Source organism: Cryptococcus neoformans (assembly GCF_000091045.1).
Source record: "Cryptococcus neoformans var. neoformans JEC21 chromosome 12 sequence".
Classification (NCBI taxonomy): Eukaryota; Fungi; Basidiomycota; class Tremellomycetes; order Tremellales; family Cryptococcaceae; genus Cryptococcus; species Cryptococcus deneoformans.
The window spans coordinates 876,283-891,073 of record NC_006681.1 but is presented as its reverse complement, the minus strand read 5'-3'; the positions used below and the strand labels follow the sequence as shown (position 1 = coordinate 891,073).

General features: G+C 48.4%; 5 protein-coding genes across 5 annotated transcripts; 4 read left to right on the top strand and 1 right to left on the bottom strand.

Annotated features, from left to right (window-relative positions):
- The first annotated feature begins 64 nt into the window (after positions 1-64).
- On the top strand, positions 65-1,922 carry CNL06790 (conserved hypothetical protein). The gene is made up of 3 exons (XM_568241.2): positions 65-316; positions 383-660; positions 765-1,922. The coding sequence occupies exons 1-3, from the start codon at positions 85-87 to the stop codon at positions 1,581-1,583; spliced, it is 1,329 nt and encodes a 442-aa protein (XP_568241.1). The 5' UTR covers positions 65-84; the 3' UTR covers positions 1,584-1,922.
- A 26-nt stretch (positions 1,923-1,948) lies between these two features.
- Positions 1,949-4,028, bottom strand: CNL06780 (expressed protein). The gene is made up of 6 exons (XM_568196.2): positions 3,403-4,028; positions 3,231-3,335; positions 3,034-3,171; positions 2,596-2,970; positions 2,357-2,537; positions 1,949-2,278 (listed from the first exon to the last, which is right to left on the bottom strand). The coding sequence occupies exons 1-6, from the start codon at positions 3,596-3,598 to the stop codon at positions 2,113-2,115; spliced, it is 1,161 nt and encodes a 386-aa protein (XP_568196.1). The 5' UTR covers positions 3,599-4,028; the 3' UTR covers positions 1,949-2,112.
- Positions 4,029-4,219: 191 nt separating this feature from the next.
- On the top strand, positions 4,220-7,030 carry CNL06770 (conserved hypothetical protein). The gene is made up of 5 exons (XM_568242.1): positions 4,220-4,559; positions 4,614-4,737; positions 4,786-4,985; positions 5,036-5,235; positions 5,292-7,030. Exons 1-5 carry the CDS (start codon positions 4,266-4,268, stop codon positions 6,889-6,891), a joined length of 2,418 nt encoding a protein of 805 aa, XP_568242.1. The 5' UTR covers positions 4,220-4,265; the 3' UTR covers positions 6,892-7,030.
- Positions 7,031-7,403: 373 nt separating this feature from the next.
- On the top strand, positions 7,404-12,333 carry CNL06760 (conserved hypothetical protein). The gene is made up of 9 exons (XM_568195.2): positions 7,404-8,230; positions 8,286-9,117; positions 9,166-10,507; positions 10,583-10,765; positions 10,823-11,327; positions 11,391-11,589; positions 11,647-11,927; positions 11,981-12,113; positions 12,185-12,333. The coding sequence occupies exons 1-9, from the start codon at positions 7,451-7,453 to the stop codon at positions 12,202-12,204; spliced, it is 4,275 nt and encodes a 1,424-aa protein (XP_568195.1). The 5' UTR covers positions 7,404-7,450; the 3' UTR covers positions 12,205-12,333.
- Positions 12,334-13,009: 676 nt separating this feature from the next.
- On the top strand, positions 13,010-14,214 carry CNL06750 (hypothetical protein). Its single transcript, XM_024658237.1, has 4 exons — positions 13,010-13,526; positions 13,610-13,726; positions 13,785-13,835; positions 13,926-14,214. The coding sequence occupies exons 1-4, from the start codon at positions 13,377-13,379 to the stop codon at positions 13,983-13,985; spliced, it is 378 nt and encodes a 125-aa protein (XP_024513899.1). The 5' UTR covers positions 13,010-13,376; the 3' UTR covers positions 13,986-14,214.
- Positions 14,215-14,791: the final 577 nt, after the last annotated feature.

Genomic DNA, 14,791 nt, shown 5'->3' with positions numbered 1-14,791 from the left:
TTCATACAGTCAGTATACTAAGCGAGTAACCGGACAACGGATGACATCTTCTCTTCGATTGTTACAAAATCTCGTTGATAAACAATGGCCCAGCCTGTATTTCCAGAGCGACCGGTACCAGACGTCAATGCTCCATCCCTCTTTGACCTGCTTGCCCAAGAACAGTTGCGAGATCTCTTCCATCCCGTCTTCCGATACATCCTCTCGTATCTGGCTCAACGGTACCCTAGATATTTTTTAAGACTACTAAATCATCACGAAGAGGCTTTTGCTCTTCTGCTTTTGATTCTCGAAAAACATCACCTCGAGCATCATAGTGAGTCATCCTAATACTGCCTTCCGGCAAACTACCAGCAGCTGAAAGCATGTTTGAAACGAATAGACGCATCGCTATCCGAACACTTTTACGGACTCCGTCTAGTCCCTTCTCGTGCATTCTCTTTGTCTCGTCTTGGCAGTCTTTCCCAAAGCCAGCTCAACATCTCGCCCACGACAACTAACCTGACCCGTAAGCAGCGGTGGGGAATTCTCGTCTTCATTGTGGGACTGCCTTACGTCAGAGCGAGAGCGCAGGATTATTTTGAACGGCTTTCGGGGATTGGGAATGATGAGATTCAGCGCGATGAAGATGGTGAAGTGAGGATTCAGTCGCTAAGCAAGGTATGTGTCTTTCGCAAAAATCGATCTTCATCTTTAAACCACGCATCACTACACTCTGCCCATCTGCTACACCCTTTGTGCACATTCTAACGGCACTTATCCAGTCCCAACACATATTCAAGCTCCTTTACCCATATTTCAACCTCCTCCTCGACATTTCATTTCTGGGGTATGACATAGCTTATTTGTTCTCCAAAACAACTTATTGGCGCCCATGGTACCTTCTCCTCAACCTCCATATTTCACGCGCTCGCTTCCCATCTCCTCCTTCTCCCTTGGATACCACCACTTTCTCTTCCAGATCGGCCCTCTCATCTTTCTCTCTCCCACCACTTCTTCCGCCTCTGCTCCTCGCCCTCAAACTTTCTCAATGGTGGTATTCTCCCTCTTCTCCTAGAGCCCTCTCACCACTGTCTCGTTCTGGATCCGGCCTACAGGGTGGAAGAGGGATATCAGTGGCAGAGGTACATAAAGGCATTCTACCCCCTCGAGCGGTGAACATTCTCTCTTCAGTCTCCATTTTCCCATTTTCCCGCAAGCAAAGTAGCAGCCATGCCGACAATGAAGACGAAGAGCACAAACGCAACGGGGAACGTACCGAAATACACATTCCTCCAGCGAAATTCGGTATATGCCCGTTGTGCAATAAAGCATGGGCAAACCCCGCGATCTTACCGAGTGGTTGGGTAATTTGTTGGAAATGTGGGTGGAACGCTGTGGAGGGCGAGAAAGAGTGTCATGACGAGCAGAGCGAAGATAAGCCTCGAGAGGAAGAAGAGGTGAGTGAGCGTGAAAAGGAAGGAAGCAGTTATGAGACAGGAAAAAGTACGGATGACAGAGAGAAGAAGACGGAGAGGAAAGGAAGATGTCCCATCACGGGCATATACGTGCCTCCTGGCGGATTAAGAAGGATCTTAGTCTGAAAAGATGGGCGAAGTTGAGAGAAATAGTTACGATGTCAGAATCAACGAGTATTCATGACTTTTGAGATGTCCTTTATTGTATAAGACAGCGAAATGGGTTGATAGGCAATAAAATTAGCGTAAACAACTGTAAATAACTATAGACATAGGCACCGGCTGTAAACTAGGATGCATGGGCACTTGAATATTGCAGCCAAATGCAGAGTTAATACTTAGTATTGGATACATGCCACAGTGCCGCTGAACATGTACGAGGGTGGAGTAGAGTAGCGAAGATCTGACGGCGTGCGAGGAGGTTGAACCGAACGAGCGTTGTAAAGCCGAGGCGTCTTCTATCTTCTTCTATCTTAACGACATCAATGCTACATGGTCAAAGTGGTTCATCGAGTTATGTAGGTCTGAATGAGAGCTCAGTAGCGGTATCTACCATGAACCTGATAAAGCTACAGTTATACAGACACATCCCATATGTCTACTATGTACCTAATGCTTCTAATGCTTCTTGTGGTCAAATTATTGCATTTTTGCTTCACTTTTCTTTATCATTCTGTCTCCCATGCTGTTCCTTTTCCTCCCGCCGATCCCTGTCTTCTTCGAACAAGACTGCGAGCTCTTTGCTTTGTCGGGCCCATTGGCCAAAATTCCATTGTTCAGGAACGATCTTTCGACTGGCTTCAGGATCTCTTTCAAAATGGCTATATGTAGAAAGATAATTAGAAAGGAAGATATCAGTGAGGAGCTGAGTGCAAATACTGGAAATCAAAATTACGTACCCCTCTGCAGCAGCTCTATACCTCTCCCACTTCGTTTCTCCCATATCTGTCTTAAAATCTCCAGAGAAGAATTCCTCGAGTGTCAATCCCAACGTCCGCACTGGCCTTCCCGCCATTTTGGAAAGAACATCTGCCATCTCGAGAGGTGTAACCATGGTGGAGCAGACTTGGATGATGCTTTCTGTCGAAGATGAGGTAGTTAGAATGCTGCTTAAGTAAAGTATGCCTTATTGGCTCACCCCTGAATTTTTTGTGGTTCAAAAATGCAGCTTTGACCCATAATCCCAGTTGTTCCACAGCATACCCCGGGATCTTGGTTTCATCCGGCAATGGCACTCGCAATAACCACTCCTCTCCATCATCATCAGTAAGCCTTGCCGCCGGTTCTCCTTCCTTTCGGGACACGTTCTTCTCCAGCTCTTTCGCTGCATCAGGCTCCCTAGACCCAGTAGGGAGCTTGGAAATAGGTACTTTGCTAAATAAGTCAAGAGTGATCAGCTTGGAGAATTTCCAGCCGGGGTAGAGGATCGTCCAGTGGAGATGATGATGTGCGCCGTGCGGACGGTCTTCGTGCTCAGCATGACCTGTGTATGTTTGCTTGATGTAGGATAATACTATTATGAGGATTTCAGAATATGCCTGATAATGTTTTGTATCAGGTTCAAAAAGTGACATACTTTGTCCTCCGGGATGATCACTCCCTTCACCGTTGGGTACCAGATCGAGAGCAGTAAAGACGATGTGTCCAACGCCTGCCACCTTGCACATATCGATAAGGGATTTACCACAGGTTACGCTCTCAGGGGTTGAGAAAACTACTAGCACATGAGCGATTCTGACCTTGTATACAGGATGACGAACGAAAAAAACTTACTGTCGGAAGGAATGAAGATTCCATCCATTCCAGCCAATTGGCTCTGGAATGTATCAGGCCTATCAAGCTCTCCCTCCACAATCTGCACTTGCAATCTATTCAGTTCTAGAATCATTGCACAATGTCCCATCAGCTTCACGTCAAAACGATCACCCTTTTCTACACGACTCACCTCTTGCAACAGGCGTATCCGCATTAGGTACCAAACCCCAAATATTGAACCCTCCATCCTTGAGCATAGATTTGCAGACACTGAAGCCTTCATCGCCGGTAGCGTCGAGTACTAGCACTTTGAGTGGGTCCGAAGCCGATTTGGCGGCCATCTTGTTGGGGTTGAATGGACCTAAAAGAGCGTCTAATTTATCCATTGTCGTTAATGGTGCTTGTTTTAGGTTATCTTGTGATTTGTAAGGAGTGTTAGGTAGCCGATTGATAGCAGTACAGTTCTTGGGATTAAAAAAAGGCTCATAAACTGACACAGTCAAGATGCACTTTCAAACCGGATACGATGGCTTTTGGAGACACGAATGCAAGACTTGGATGTTGCTTGGATGGAGGACCCGATAAGAGGAACCAGCTCGCAAATGGAACCACGACATACGTCATGGGGTGGAGGTGACTTACTCTAGCCGGCTTTCCACCTGATGAACATCCGCTTTCCACTCCTCGGTACGTGCGTAATTAAGTAGGTTATTTTTGCAACGCGGGGTCTCTCTTCTTGCCTATCCAGTTGATATAGGTTGTCCTACAAACAGCTTATCATCTTAACTAGAAGGATGAAGAATTATACCCTGTCCCCATCCACCTCACAGTAGTGCGGAAACCTTAGCGGAAACATTTGTCTATTCCTTATTTGCAGCGTTATAACGAAAGAGGACACTATGGTCACGTGATCTGGAGGTGGCCTTTACGTAAAACATCTCTCGCGGCTGTTGTTGTTTCGTTCAACCAAACATCCAATCGACTATTATTAACTCCACTCCTTCATTGTTTTCAATACTCCAGACCTTCTACTTCGTATCTGCCATTCGGAGAATGCGTGCCTCCCACAAGAAATCCCACTCCACATCCACTCTATCCCTTCTCGCCGGCTCACCTGTTTCGGCCTCGCCATTGTCTCTCGAACAAAATACACCGCGTCAACAACTGGACCGTTCCAAAAGAAGGCAAAGTGTCCTCCCAAGAGTCAACGAACAGTCAAGCAATGCAAGCATTAATATTCTCAATGGGTTACAAGGGACGGTTGATGACCGACAGAAGGATAAGTATCCGGGAGATGGGTTGAAAAAGGGACGCGGTGAAGGAGATGTCAAAGAGCTGTTGAGTGATGTAAGTATTTTTTTATCTCATCCTACCAATGGAATTATCCTCATGAGTATATAGTTGAAATCCCTAAGGAGCTCAGGTAGAAGAAGGATGGCAGCGCTAAAAGGAGTCGAAAAGGTTGTGGTTGAAGCTTGTGCTGGTCAACAATTTGACGTCCTTGAAGAGTTCCTATCTTTCAATCGTAAGATACCGTAGCTCCTAATTGGAGGATTGCTGACAGATTTTCAAGCGTACAATACGCTTGTGAACCTTCTGACTCGACACACATCTACGCTCTCGCATCGTTCTTCCCACGCTTCTCTTCCGGCCGGTGATGAACTGGCTTTGAGCCTAATACCGGAGCTGAAACTTGTAGTGGGAATATTGCAAGGTCTGTGTTTGTTAAGTAGAGGATGTAAGGGACTTGTTGGAGAGGGGTGGGTTATGGAGGTGAGAACCACTTTCCTTTTCTCGCTGATGTACGAAGTGACTGTTTGCAGGTGTTTATTGATTTATTACTTCTCCTTCGATCACAACCACCGCCACATGAGAGCGACAAGCCAATATCATATAACATCCTTGAGCTACTGTTTTGCGTTCTTGTTGACTCTCCGGAAAATGCGAGGAAATTTGAGAAGCTAAGCGGACTGGAAGCGGTGGTGAGAGTATTGAAAGGTTCTAATGTGGGAAAGGATGTGCGGTATGTCTTCCGTCTTTTCTGATCCATCTTCCTAAAGACTGACACCACCCTATTAGAATGAAGTGCATCGAGTTTTTATACTTTTATCTCCTTCCGGAGCAACAAAATAGCGACGTCAACAAACGCAACATCTCCAATTCTTCTGTTTCGTCCACGACATCAAGCGAGCTATACCCTACTTCTCCGCCCACATTGCCAAGGACCAAGCCACCCATCGCCGTCACCACCAGCGAAGAGAAGCTGGGAGATATAGATGTCCCTTTCATTCCCCAAACGCCTGTTAAAAGACCTCGGCCGAACCTCGGCTACCTTACCCCTGCTACACGCCATCTTTCTGACGCAAGCGCTAACACATCAAGCTCTACTCCTGGTTTACCTACAGTACCTGCTTCTCCCGCTTCACCCGCCATATCCTCGACCATTATACCTCCTTCACCTCAAGAATCCAACGGGAGATTGAGACCAAGTGCTTCAACCACCGGTTTGTCGAGAATGTTGGACGAAGACGCCCCTCTTAGCTCTCATGTACCTGATGCGCGGACTCCGGCAATGTTGAAACACAGAGATGACGGTGGTGCCGGAAAAGTGGGTTTGGGGATAGGATTGTCAAACCTGGGAATGACGACCTCGACTTTCAAAACAAAAGGAGGTACATCAGATGATCCGTTCGACCTCACTGCGAGCTCAAAACGTTCACACTCTGGGTCATCTGGATCATCTACTGTCGTACCTTCCACAGCTTCCCGAGCGATATCAAGGTCGAGTACACAACCTTCTTTGGCTGATTTGAGCTATGGCGGGAATAGCAATAAAGCGAGACTAGATGCTGGGTTGGGTCGGAGCGCAAGTCTTAGACGAGGAGTGAGCTCTAGTCCCAGTCCGCTCGCTCGCTCCAGCTTCCCCATTGCGCACTCGTCCAACTTTGAAAAAGAAGGTGAAGGAGAAGGACGGGCACAGAGACAGAGAGGCGGCAGCTCTGGCTCGGCGTTGGTTTCGAGGACACCGAGATCCTCAACATCATCAAGATCCCGACATTCGAGAGCTCAATCGTACGCTTCTGGGTTATCTCTTCCCCCGCCAACTGGACCGTCAGAATCAGCGTCAGTGCCATCTATTGAGATTCCACCTGTCCCTAGGTTACCCAGTTCCGTTGTTGCCAGCATTCATACAGATGCCCATCACACCCCTAACTCGAGTGGAATAACCTCGATGTCCAACATGAAAGAAAACAAAGAGATGGAGAAGATACGAGGGGTGAGGGCGAGATCGAAGGGTTTCCCAGCGAAGTTGACAAAGGGGATGGTACCCAGTGCTTCGAGTTCGGGCCTCACAGCTATGACAGCTACGTCTTCCAGCTTAGCCTCATCGGGCGCACAAATAGGGAAGGATGGAAGGGAAGTGCCCTTAGGAGCTACGAAACGGGTACTGTCGAGGAATTATCGGGATGTTCAAGGCAGAGAGCGAAATGAATCGGATGCCGAAACGGCAACGGGTGCTAAAGCAGGACTAACAGGGCGGGCGAAGGCGGAAACAAGGACAATGGAAGAGAAAAAGGAGATGTTAGGCATGTGGTTGGGGAATGTGGAGCAGCTTGTGCAAGGAGTGGAGAAGGTCAGTTTTTGGGGGTCGATTGGAGAGACTCATAAGGGGAGATAAGCACCTACTACTAGTAGCATATGCGGCGACGAGTGGCGCGACATAGTATGATGTAATAATACGAAGCGGGACTTATGTAGGATAGGAGAGGCTTGTTGAAATATAGTAGCATACATATATAGACTATGTAGATCTTTCCGTTGACTGATTTTCTCTGCATCTAATAAAACATAGTGCGCGGTGGGAAGTAATAACCACCACGAAGTCACGGTCTCTACGGCCACACGATTTCTTATCCAAGGTGCCTTAAAGCTTATAGAGCCTTTATCTCTATTGTTGCAATAATACGCTCTCTCTCCATTTAATTGTTACGCTATTGATCCTGTGCGGTTCATGTTACGTACGTATATGACGGACAACATGATGCTTGTAATATCGCGTTTTGCCACTCGTGGATGTCAAAGTTACACGTCACGGCTTTTATACTCACTTTTATGGTGACGATGATGTTGACCTTGCGTTCCGTCCGTCGATCGATGTGTTCTCAGTTTCCATCTAAATTCATATAACCTTCGATTCCTACCTTTGATAACTTCCAGTATCCCAGGCAATGTTTTAGATGTCCACGCCAACACCATCCAGAAAGACTTCCACACCATCACGCAAGTTATCAGCACCATCGCGCCAGTCATCAACCCCATCGCGCACGCCACAGCCTCGACCGCCGCCGTCCCTGCTTATCCCATCGGCCAAGCCATCATCTAGCACCGCATTTGTGTTTGCGCAGGGTCAGTCCGAGCCAACAACGCAACCTCAAACTCCGACAGTTGAGACTGAAGGAGGGAAAAATGGGGGCGGTTCAGTTACAGGGACCATACCCAAAAGGCAAGGTTCCGCGAGCGAAGAGGCGCTTTCGAGACAATTGGACGGTGATCTGGGCGGAAGGCTGATGGGACTTCGAAGTCGTAGGAGTAGTGCGGCGACGACGAATACGCTTAACACGCTAGCGACCGCGGGAACGGCAAGGCATTGTAGTGGAGGAAATGGAGTAGGGCGGGATAGTCCGAGAACGGCTGATGAGCTTGGAACTGCCACCGACACGGGATCTGTTCCATTCGTAGGGGATGATGAGAGAGGAAGAGGTAGATCAATGCTAGCTTCGCCTTTGAGTACGGTGGCAGAGCCTGGGGTATCCAATGAAGGAGGGGCTGATGCCTCGAATGGGAGTCTTGCACTGCCTACACCGTCACTAAAACGAGAGGGAGACCCTTTGAGCAGTCAAGGCAAGAGATTAGGCAATAAGACGAGTACTTCGTGGTTGAGATGGACATCACCTACTCCTACGTTTCCGAAACAGGGGGAAGGTAAGGGCAAAGGGAAGGCGGAGGAGACTGTAGAGGTAAGTCTCACCGCTTTTCGAATGGTCTGGATCATCTCTGACAGAATGCGTCTAGGGCCAATCTCCAGAATCTATCAATGAGCCACAACGCGAACCTCCTACCGAACCGGCTGCATCTACTGCGACCAATTCCGATTCACCCTCAGTCTCACAAACACCCCAGCCCTCACAACAAGCAACGACGCGTAGTGAACCACCCAAATCTGCCGGTCAAATTTTATCTTTGCCACCTGAGCAAAACCCATCGAGAAATTCAACTGGGCAATCCCAAACACTGCCATTATCTGAGAAGGAGGGAAAGCAAGGCTGGTTTAGTTCGTTCTCAAGGAACTCCAGGCCGTCTGCTCTGACTTCACTGCACCCTTCGCAAGGTCAGGCCATTGTGGAGAGCGTAAAACACGGTTTCAAACAGGGTGATGAAGTGAAGGATGCGGCAGAGCCTAGCGAGATAGAAGGACCCGGGGGTTTTGGTACGCCGGTGCAAATTGCTGATGAAATCAAAACGAAGGAAGACACGAGAAAGCAAGAAGAGACTGACAAATCATCTCCTAATCCACCACTTGCAGAAGGTGAAGTGAGGCCAGACATGAGTTCCCTCAGTAACAGCAACATTCCTTCGCACACCGCTGAGCTCTCTGCACCGACGTCTATTTCTGCAGAGTCCACAGATCCATTAGCCACCGTCACGCATGCCCAAGGACAATCGCAACAAAAAAAGACGGTGCGTCCTCAGCAGTCTATGGCGAGTTTGAGGGGTTTCAGAGATTATTTGGGATGGTCGGGATCTAGTGCAGAAGGGAAGGAAGCATCGTCGCAAAAAGGGGAACACAAGGGCTCGGCGAGCAATTCGGGGGTGGATAAACAGGAGGAGGTCCGCCCAGAAAATGGTGAGATCCATATTCATCGTATCTCGCTTTTGCTCATTCCTTGTGCAGCCACTCAAACCTCTGAAGAAACACTTACACCACCGCAGCCTACAGAAACCACCGCACCCACTCCCAGAGGTCAAGCGACTCCCTGGTCATCCTACTTTTATTCATTTGTCGTTCCCGAACCAAAACAAGGTCAGGCACAGAGCTCGAAAACAGTTTCTATCGCACCTGAGAGCGAGAGTAATTCTGCAGCTGCAGTGCCTCCAGCGCAACCGACAGATACGCCGAAGTCTTCCACAGAACCTCAACCAGCACTCTTAACTCCTCTTACCACTCCATCTAACACTAAGATCACTTCGCGTAATGTATCTCCTGCCAGGATATCTACCACGTCCGTGCCTGCTCCTGATTCAACATCGTCCCAACCATCGGCTCCATCGGCTCCATCGGCTCCATCGGCTCCATCGGCTCCATCGGCTCCATCGGCTCCATCGGCTCCATCAGCTCCATCAGCTCCATCGGCTCCATCGTCCTCTACATCACCATCTACATCAAGGCGGCCTAGTGCTGCCGGATGGTTAAATTATTTAGCGTTCAGAGCTAACCAAAAGAAGATTACCGCTGGATCGGTGGACACAGGCGGTACGGGTGAAGGAGAGGTGATGGATTTTTCAAATGATCCCAATTTCCCCAGTGAATCATCAATTGTAAACGCAACTGTGGAGGATACTAGTTCCAAAACGAGCGGAGGCGCAAGCGGAGATAAGAACAGACCCCTTACCGCCCCTACAAAATCAACACCATCGGCAATCACTCATAAGCCTTCGAGGAACCTCGACGTCCACAAACACGCCAAGCGATTGTCAAATGCTTCGTCACTTGCCGGCAATGTTGGCAGCCTTGCATTTTCAGCATCGCCAAAGAATAAGTCTCTTGAGGACCATCAATCTCCAGGGAAGAGTTCAACGAGGTCATTGACAAACCCGAAAGAGTCAGCGTTGCCCCATCCTCAGCCCCCGGCTGTACAGCCAAACCTTGTCATACCCACTTTCTCAAACACGTTTGATCGTCCTCCGCGTTCGTTCCCGCCTCTACCGCCTTCACCACCTTCTTCTCCTCGATCTTTCGACAGCAAACAGCCGCCGCATAAGGGACTTACCGCGGCTACGACGGGGGTTGCGTGGAAGGTTCTTGGTGCGGTGGGAAGTTACGTTTATGGTGGAGGTGGAGTTGGGGATGAAGTCTCTAAGGGAGGTTGGGTGGATACTGAAGCGGAACAGAGGGGTAGAAAAGAAGGGAGAAAGGTTGGGAGAGAACTTCCCAGGAGGATAGGGCTGGAGCATGGTGGAGCGGAGGACGGATGGAAGGATGTGAAAAGAGTCGTCGTCGTTGGGGTACATGGATGGTATGTTCATCCCTATTTCTATACATCCTCTCAATCAAACAGGATGGTGGTTGATATCTCTCTTCTCTCGGATAGGTTCCCAGCAAAAATGCTCAATTCGGTTATCGGTGAACCTACGGGGACGTCTGTCAAGTTTGCGAACATGATGGGACAAGCAGTGAAACAGTTTTTTGCGGAGAAAGGGATAGACGAAAGCGAATTAAGGCTGACGTTGATGCCGCTGGAAGGCGAAGGCACTATAGAATTGAGGGTTGACAAGTCAGTGTCTTTGTCAGGGGTGTGTAAAAATATGGATACTGACACAAATCTTGATAGGCTGTACAAAGCATACCTTTCTAATCCAGCTTGGATCAACGACCTTCGTCGAGCCGACGCCATCTTCTTCGCCGCTCATTCCCAAGGATGCATCGTGACCACCCATCTCATCTCACGCATGATTGCTCAAGGCCATATTCGTACTCCCCTGAATGCCGAAGCTGTCGCCAGATGCGAATGGGCTTTCGGTCCAATCGGTGTCATACCTTCTTACCCCCGTTCGCGTAAATTTCCAGATGACTTCTCCATCCCTGGTGCCGAAGGGGGATACCAAAAGGTCGCGATGCTCGCTATGTGTGGCGTTCACTTAGGACCAATGTACTCGATCAGTACGAGCACAATGATACAACCATACTTGCAATGGTTTGAGAATGCAGCTGCCAGGGAATTGTTTGGGTTTCAGGATACGAGCTCGGCGGTTAGCGTAGAGTACCAAAGGGCACTGGGAATGGTACTGGAGAATGAAGTTCGCGTGGTTTTGCTGGCGTCTCTGAATGATCAGGTAGTGAGTGCCCTTTTGACGCCTTGTTTTCCCATCAAGGGAAGGTTGCTGATTGCGATTTTTTAGGTACCTATCTACGGCTCCTCCTTTAGTACTGCGACGCATCCGCTGCTCTTAAGGGCGTTATATGTCGACGGGGCATCGTATACCCAGTCTGACTTTATGACTAACCTACTTTGTTTCGCTTTTATGCTGCGGAACGCAGGAATAAATGATCAGCGTTTAGTGGAGCATTTGAGTGAAGCCACCGCGGGGAGTCTGACTGGTAAGATACATGCTATCGAGCTTCTATGAGAAAGCATAAGGTTCTGACGATTCTCAGGTATTGGCCATTCTACCCCTTACGAAGAACTCAGTTGCTACACCCTCGCTGTCCATTACCTCTTTTACGCCGGCCGCGCGCGTCAACCCATGCCTCCTCTCCAAGTCGAGCCCTTCTCCGCTCGAGATGCACGTAACGACTATGAATTGCCGTGGATCATGAGAGCGTTGGTGGATAGCGCAGAGGTTCAAGACCTTTTCCCAGGAGAGCTGCGGGATTTGAAGGAGGGAATCTTACATTGGAAGCCGGTGACAAAGCCGTTGAAGGAGATCAAGCGCCGCGTGAGTATCTTTTTGGCTTGTGAAAGGAAGCATGGCGCTGATAAGGTTTAAAGCTGGAACCTATGGCAGGTCGACAGTCCCGTTTACGTCCCCTTCCCAATTCTCCATCCTCAGCCTCTCTTGCGTCAACGGGCGCCAATGTTGAGACGAGTACAAGCCCTGCACCGAGCAAGAACCTTTCGGCAGGTAAGCCAATGCTCAAGAGTCGGCTGTAGATAAGAGACCTATTAGTTTGCAGGCTGATGTGGATGTAATAGGACTGAGAAAGGATTGGTGATTGTATCATACAAGGGAAAGAAGGCATATCATGAGGACCAGAAGTAAAAGGAATACGTGTTGTTCTGTGATATGTAGGAGCGCAGTTGGTTTGGTAGTTTAGTCTTCAATTGTATGTAACGTATGTGAGATTCACAGCTTACATCGTGAGGTTCTGTCATACTTGTTCGCTAAGTTAGCAGTTTCTTCAGATTCTGGTTAACTTTATTTGTTTTGCATGGTCTACAAGAATTTTGATACCATTCAGATTCCCGTTGATGTCGGCCGTTTGAGGGTCCTTCGTAGAAAACAAATGCTTGTCAGCAGATGATGTAGGTGGGCTCCTTTGGCCTTGGCTTGTTTGCCGTCCTTCATCTTCCTTCCGTCGGTTCCTGTGCCCCTTGTCGCACGTTCAGATCAATGAGCAGCCACAAGGCCATTATTAATTGTTCCTACCGAAATGTCTCTAGACCATCATCAGCATGACTTTCCCGGTAAACGTGTCTTTTCCGGTCCATTTCTCCCCGCTGAATTCGTCTAGCCTGCCCCAATGTGATGGGCTAGGATGATGGGCCTTGTAGGTGGCGGCTTTTGGATCTTGGATTCCATCATGGGGAAGGTCGGTCGGCTTGAGCACCGAGTGATGCCCTAACAGATGTTTATTCCTGATCTCTGCACTTCCAGCAGGCACGCCTTATCCCCTTTTCCATTCTTTACGGAACTCATTGAACATGTGTGACCGTCTCATTCTCGAGCTTGCAGACTGATCATCACCCGCTATCTCACGGCTATCATCTCCCATCGTCTTCCGTTCATCGTTCCATCAGTCATCACATCACGCACGCAGTCTCAACATGAGACAATCTCGATGTCCGATAGTTGGCGTGGTGGGAAGGGTATGCTTGTTACCGGCATCTTGTGGTTACAACCAAGAAACCGACGAGCTCGGAGCTGTTGAGCCAGTATGGCGTCTGACCGAATTCACCGGTAAGGCTTCAAAAGAGGTATAAAAACCATCCTCAAAATCAGTTTGCTCGTCCCAACTTCTCTATATTCTACTCTTGTGATTTATTAGCTGAACGCCACCGATTCTCATATAATACTCCATTCTTACCACACAACGACGAAACAAACGTCTATCCAGTCTATCCGCCTTCCTTCGCTTCCTTTACACCCTCCGACGTTACCCATACCATGAATACCATGAACCTCAGCCACAAATCCTTTCGCTCCCTCTCCTCCTCCTCTGACAATTCTGCCATCTCCACCACCTCTACCAGCTCCCGTTCGTCAACTCATTCGAGAGCTTGGGAAGACATGATCGATAGATTGGCTTCTCACAAGGTCGGTCCTATTCCCCTTTCCACTTTTGGATCACTCTCAATGGATCCTTTTAAGAGATATGAGGCCGACGTAAAAAAACACAGATTAATGCCAGATTCGACCTCTGGTCTGGCGGGAACATCCGTCTCAACGGTCTGGATCTTACACTCACTACTCGTGATGCAGAGGGACTTTTCAAGGCTATGAAGACGGATGATCGAGTAAGTCCTTGATCGCCTTGGCGGCGATCCCAAGTTCCCCGCTAATCAGTTCCCCAAGTTCCAGATCATTCACCACGTGTTCTTCGACGAAGAGAAGGAAGACTGGAAGGTAGGCTCGTCTTTCTTATTCTTTCACTTGTCACTCTCAGTTGGGCCGCATAGGATGATGTACTGATACTCGTATACTCGCATTTGTTAGGTCTCCTTTATTCGCGCCCAACCTTCTCCTTGTTCAGCTTTTCCTTCTGACTCCGAGTAGCTTATCCCTTCCCCATTCTCTCCATCCAACATTCAGTGCCTCTCTCTTCTCAGGTTGAGCTAGGTCGATTTGAGTCGATATCAAGCCAAGGTAGATCGAAATATCGGTAAACTGTGAGAACGAGATTGCGAGGTTGTTGTCTTACTATTCTTTCTGAGTGTTTTTCACGAGATCTTTCCGTTCGGGATCACGAGATTGTTATGTTGGCTGTATGTACGCTTGGAATGCATTATGTTACCCGTACCATCTACCGACGAAGCAGCTCTATCTACTTTAAATCAGCGTTCTCATATAACGTACCGGAAACAACCACTCACAGATACAAGGAAAAGCATCCGGAACTTCTTTTAAGTAACAGAGAAACCGAAAATTAATGAAAACCGTAGCCCGAAGAGGCCACTATATGACTCCGTGGTACCAACCTTCTTCATGGCTCAGCAGTGTTAGATTTTCGTAGGGTGAGATCGGCGATGCCTGTTCTTAATTGAGAAGGACAGGGTCGTCGTATCCCCAGTTTAAAGGAAAGGCTAAGCATCATATGGCGGTGTCATGTACGGAATAACAAAAGTCGACATACGGGTCACGGACTGGACAACAGAACGGGTACATACCATGACCAGCAGAAGAAAGGCCATTATTAAAAATCGAGGGCGCACTGCAACAGCTGCTGTTACAAATCTCCATTAATTACGAGGTCTAACAATCTTTGTAGTCGCAGATTACACAATTATTTGTAAAACAAAAATACAAACCATTAGCGGCAATCACCGTCAGGAACTTCTGCCGTATTATTCGGAATGGGGCCT

Coding starts and splice junctions, on each gene's coding strand:
- CNL06750 (XM_024658237.1), top strand. CDS start 13,377: ATGAATACCATGAACCTCAGCCACAAATCCTTTCGCTCCCTCTCCTCC. Junction 13,527..13,609: donor ATAGATTGGCTTCTCACAAG/GTCGGTCCTATT, acceptor AAAAAAACACAG/ATTAATGCCAGATTCGACCT. Junction 13,727..13,784: donor CTATGAAGACGGATGATCGA/GTAAGTCCTTGA, acceptor CAGTTCCCCAAG/TTCCAGATCATTCACCACGT.
- CNL06790 (XM_568241.2), top strand. CDS start 85: ATGGCCCAGCCTGTATTTCCAGAGCGACCGGTACCAGACGTCAATGCT. Junction 317..382: donor ACATCACCTCGAGCATCATA/GTGAGTCATCCT, acceptor TGAAACGAATAG/ACGCATCGCTATCCGAACAC. Junction 661..764: donor GGATTCAGTCGCTAAGCAAG/GTATGTGTCTTT, acceptor GCACTTATCCAG/TCCCAACACATATTCAAGCT.
- CNL06760 (XM_568195.2), top strand. CDS start 7,451: ATGTCCACGCCAACACCATCCAGAAAGACTTCCACACCATCACGCAAG. Junction 10,508..10,582: donor GTCGTTGGGGTACATGGATG/GTATGTTCATCC, acceptor TCTCTCGGATAG/GTTCCCAGCAAAAATGCTCA. Junction 11,928..11,980: donor TGAAGGAGATCAAGCGCCGC/GTGAGTATCTTT, acceptor TAAGGTTTAAAG/CTGGAACCTATGGCAGGTCG.
- CNL06780 (XM_568196.2), bottom strand. CDS start 3,598: ATGGATAAATTAGACGCTCTTTTAGGTCCATTCAACCCCAACAAGATG. Junction 3,172..3,230: donor AATCTTCATTCCTTCCGACA/GTAAGTTTTTTT, acceptor ATGTGCTAGTAG/TTTTCTCAACCCCTGAGAGC. Junction 2,538..2,595: donor GAACCACAAAAAATTCAGGG/GTGAGCCAATAA, acceptor CATCTTCGACAG/AAAGCATCATCCAAGTCTGC.
- CNL06770 (XM_568242.1), top strand. CDS start 4,266: ATGCGTGCCTCCCACAAGAAATCCCACTCCACATCCACTCTATCCCTT. Junction 4,560..4,613: donor TCAAAGAGCTGTTGAGTGAT/GTAAGTATTTTT, acceptor ATGAGTATATAG/TTGAAATCCCTAAGGAGCTC. Junction 4,986..5,035: donor GAGAGGGGTGGGTTATGGAG/GTGAGAACCACT, acceptor GACTGTTTGCAG/GTGTTTATTGATTTATTACT.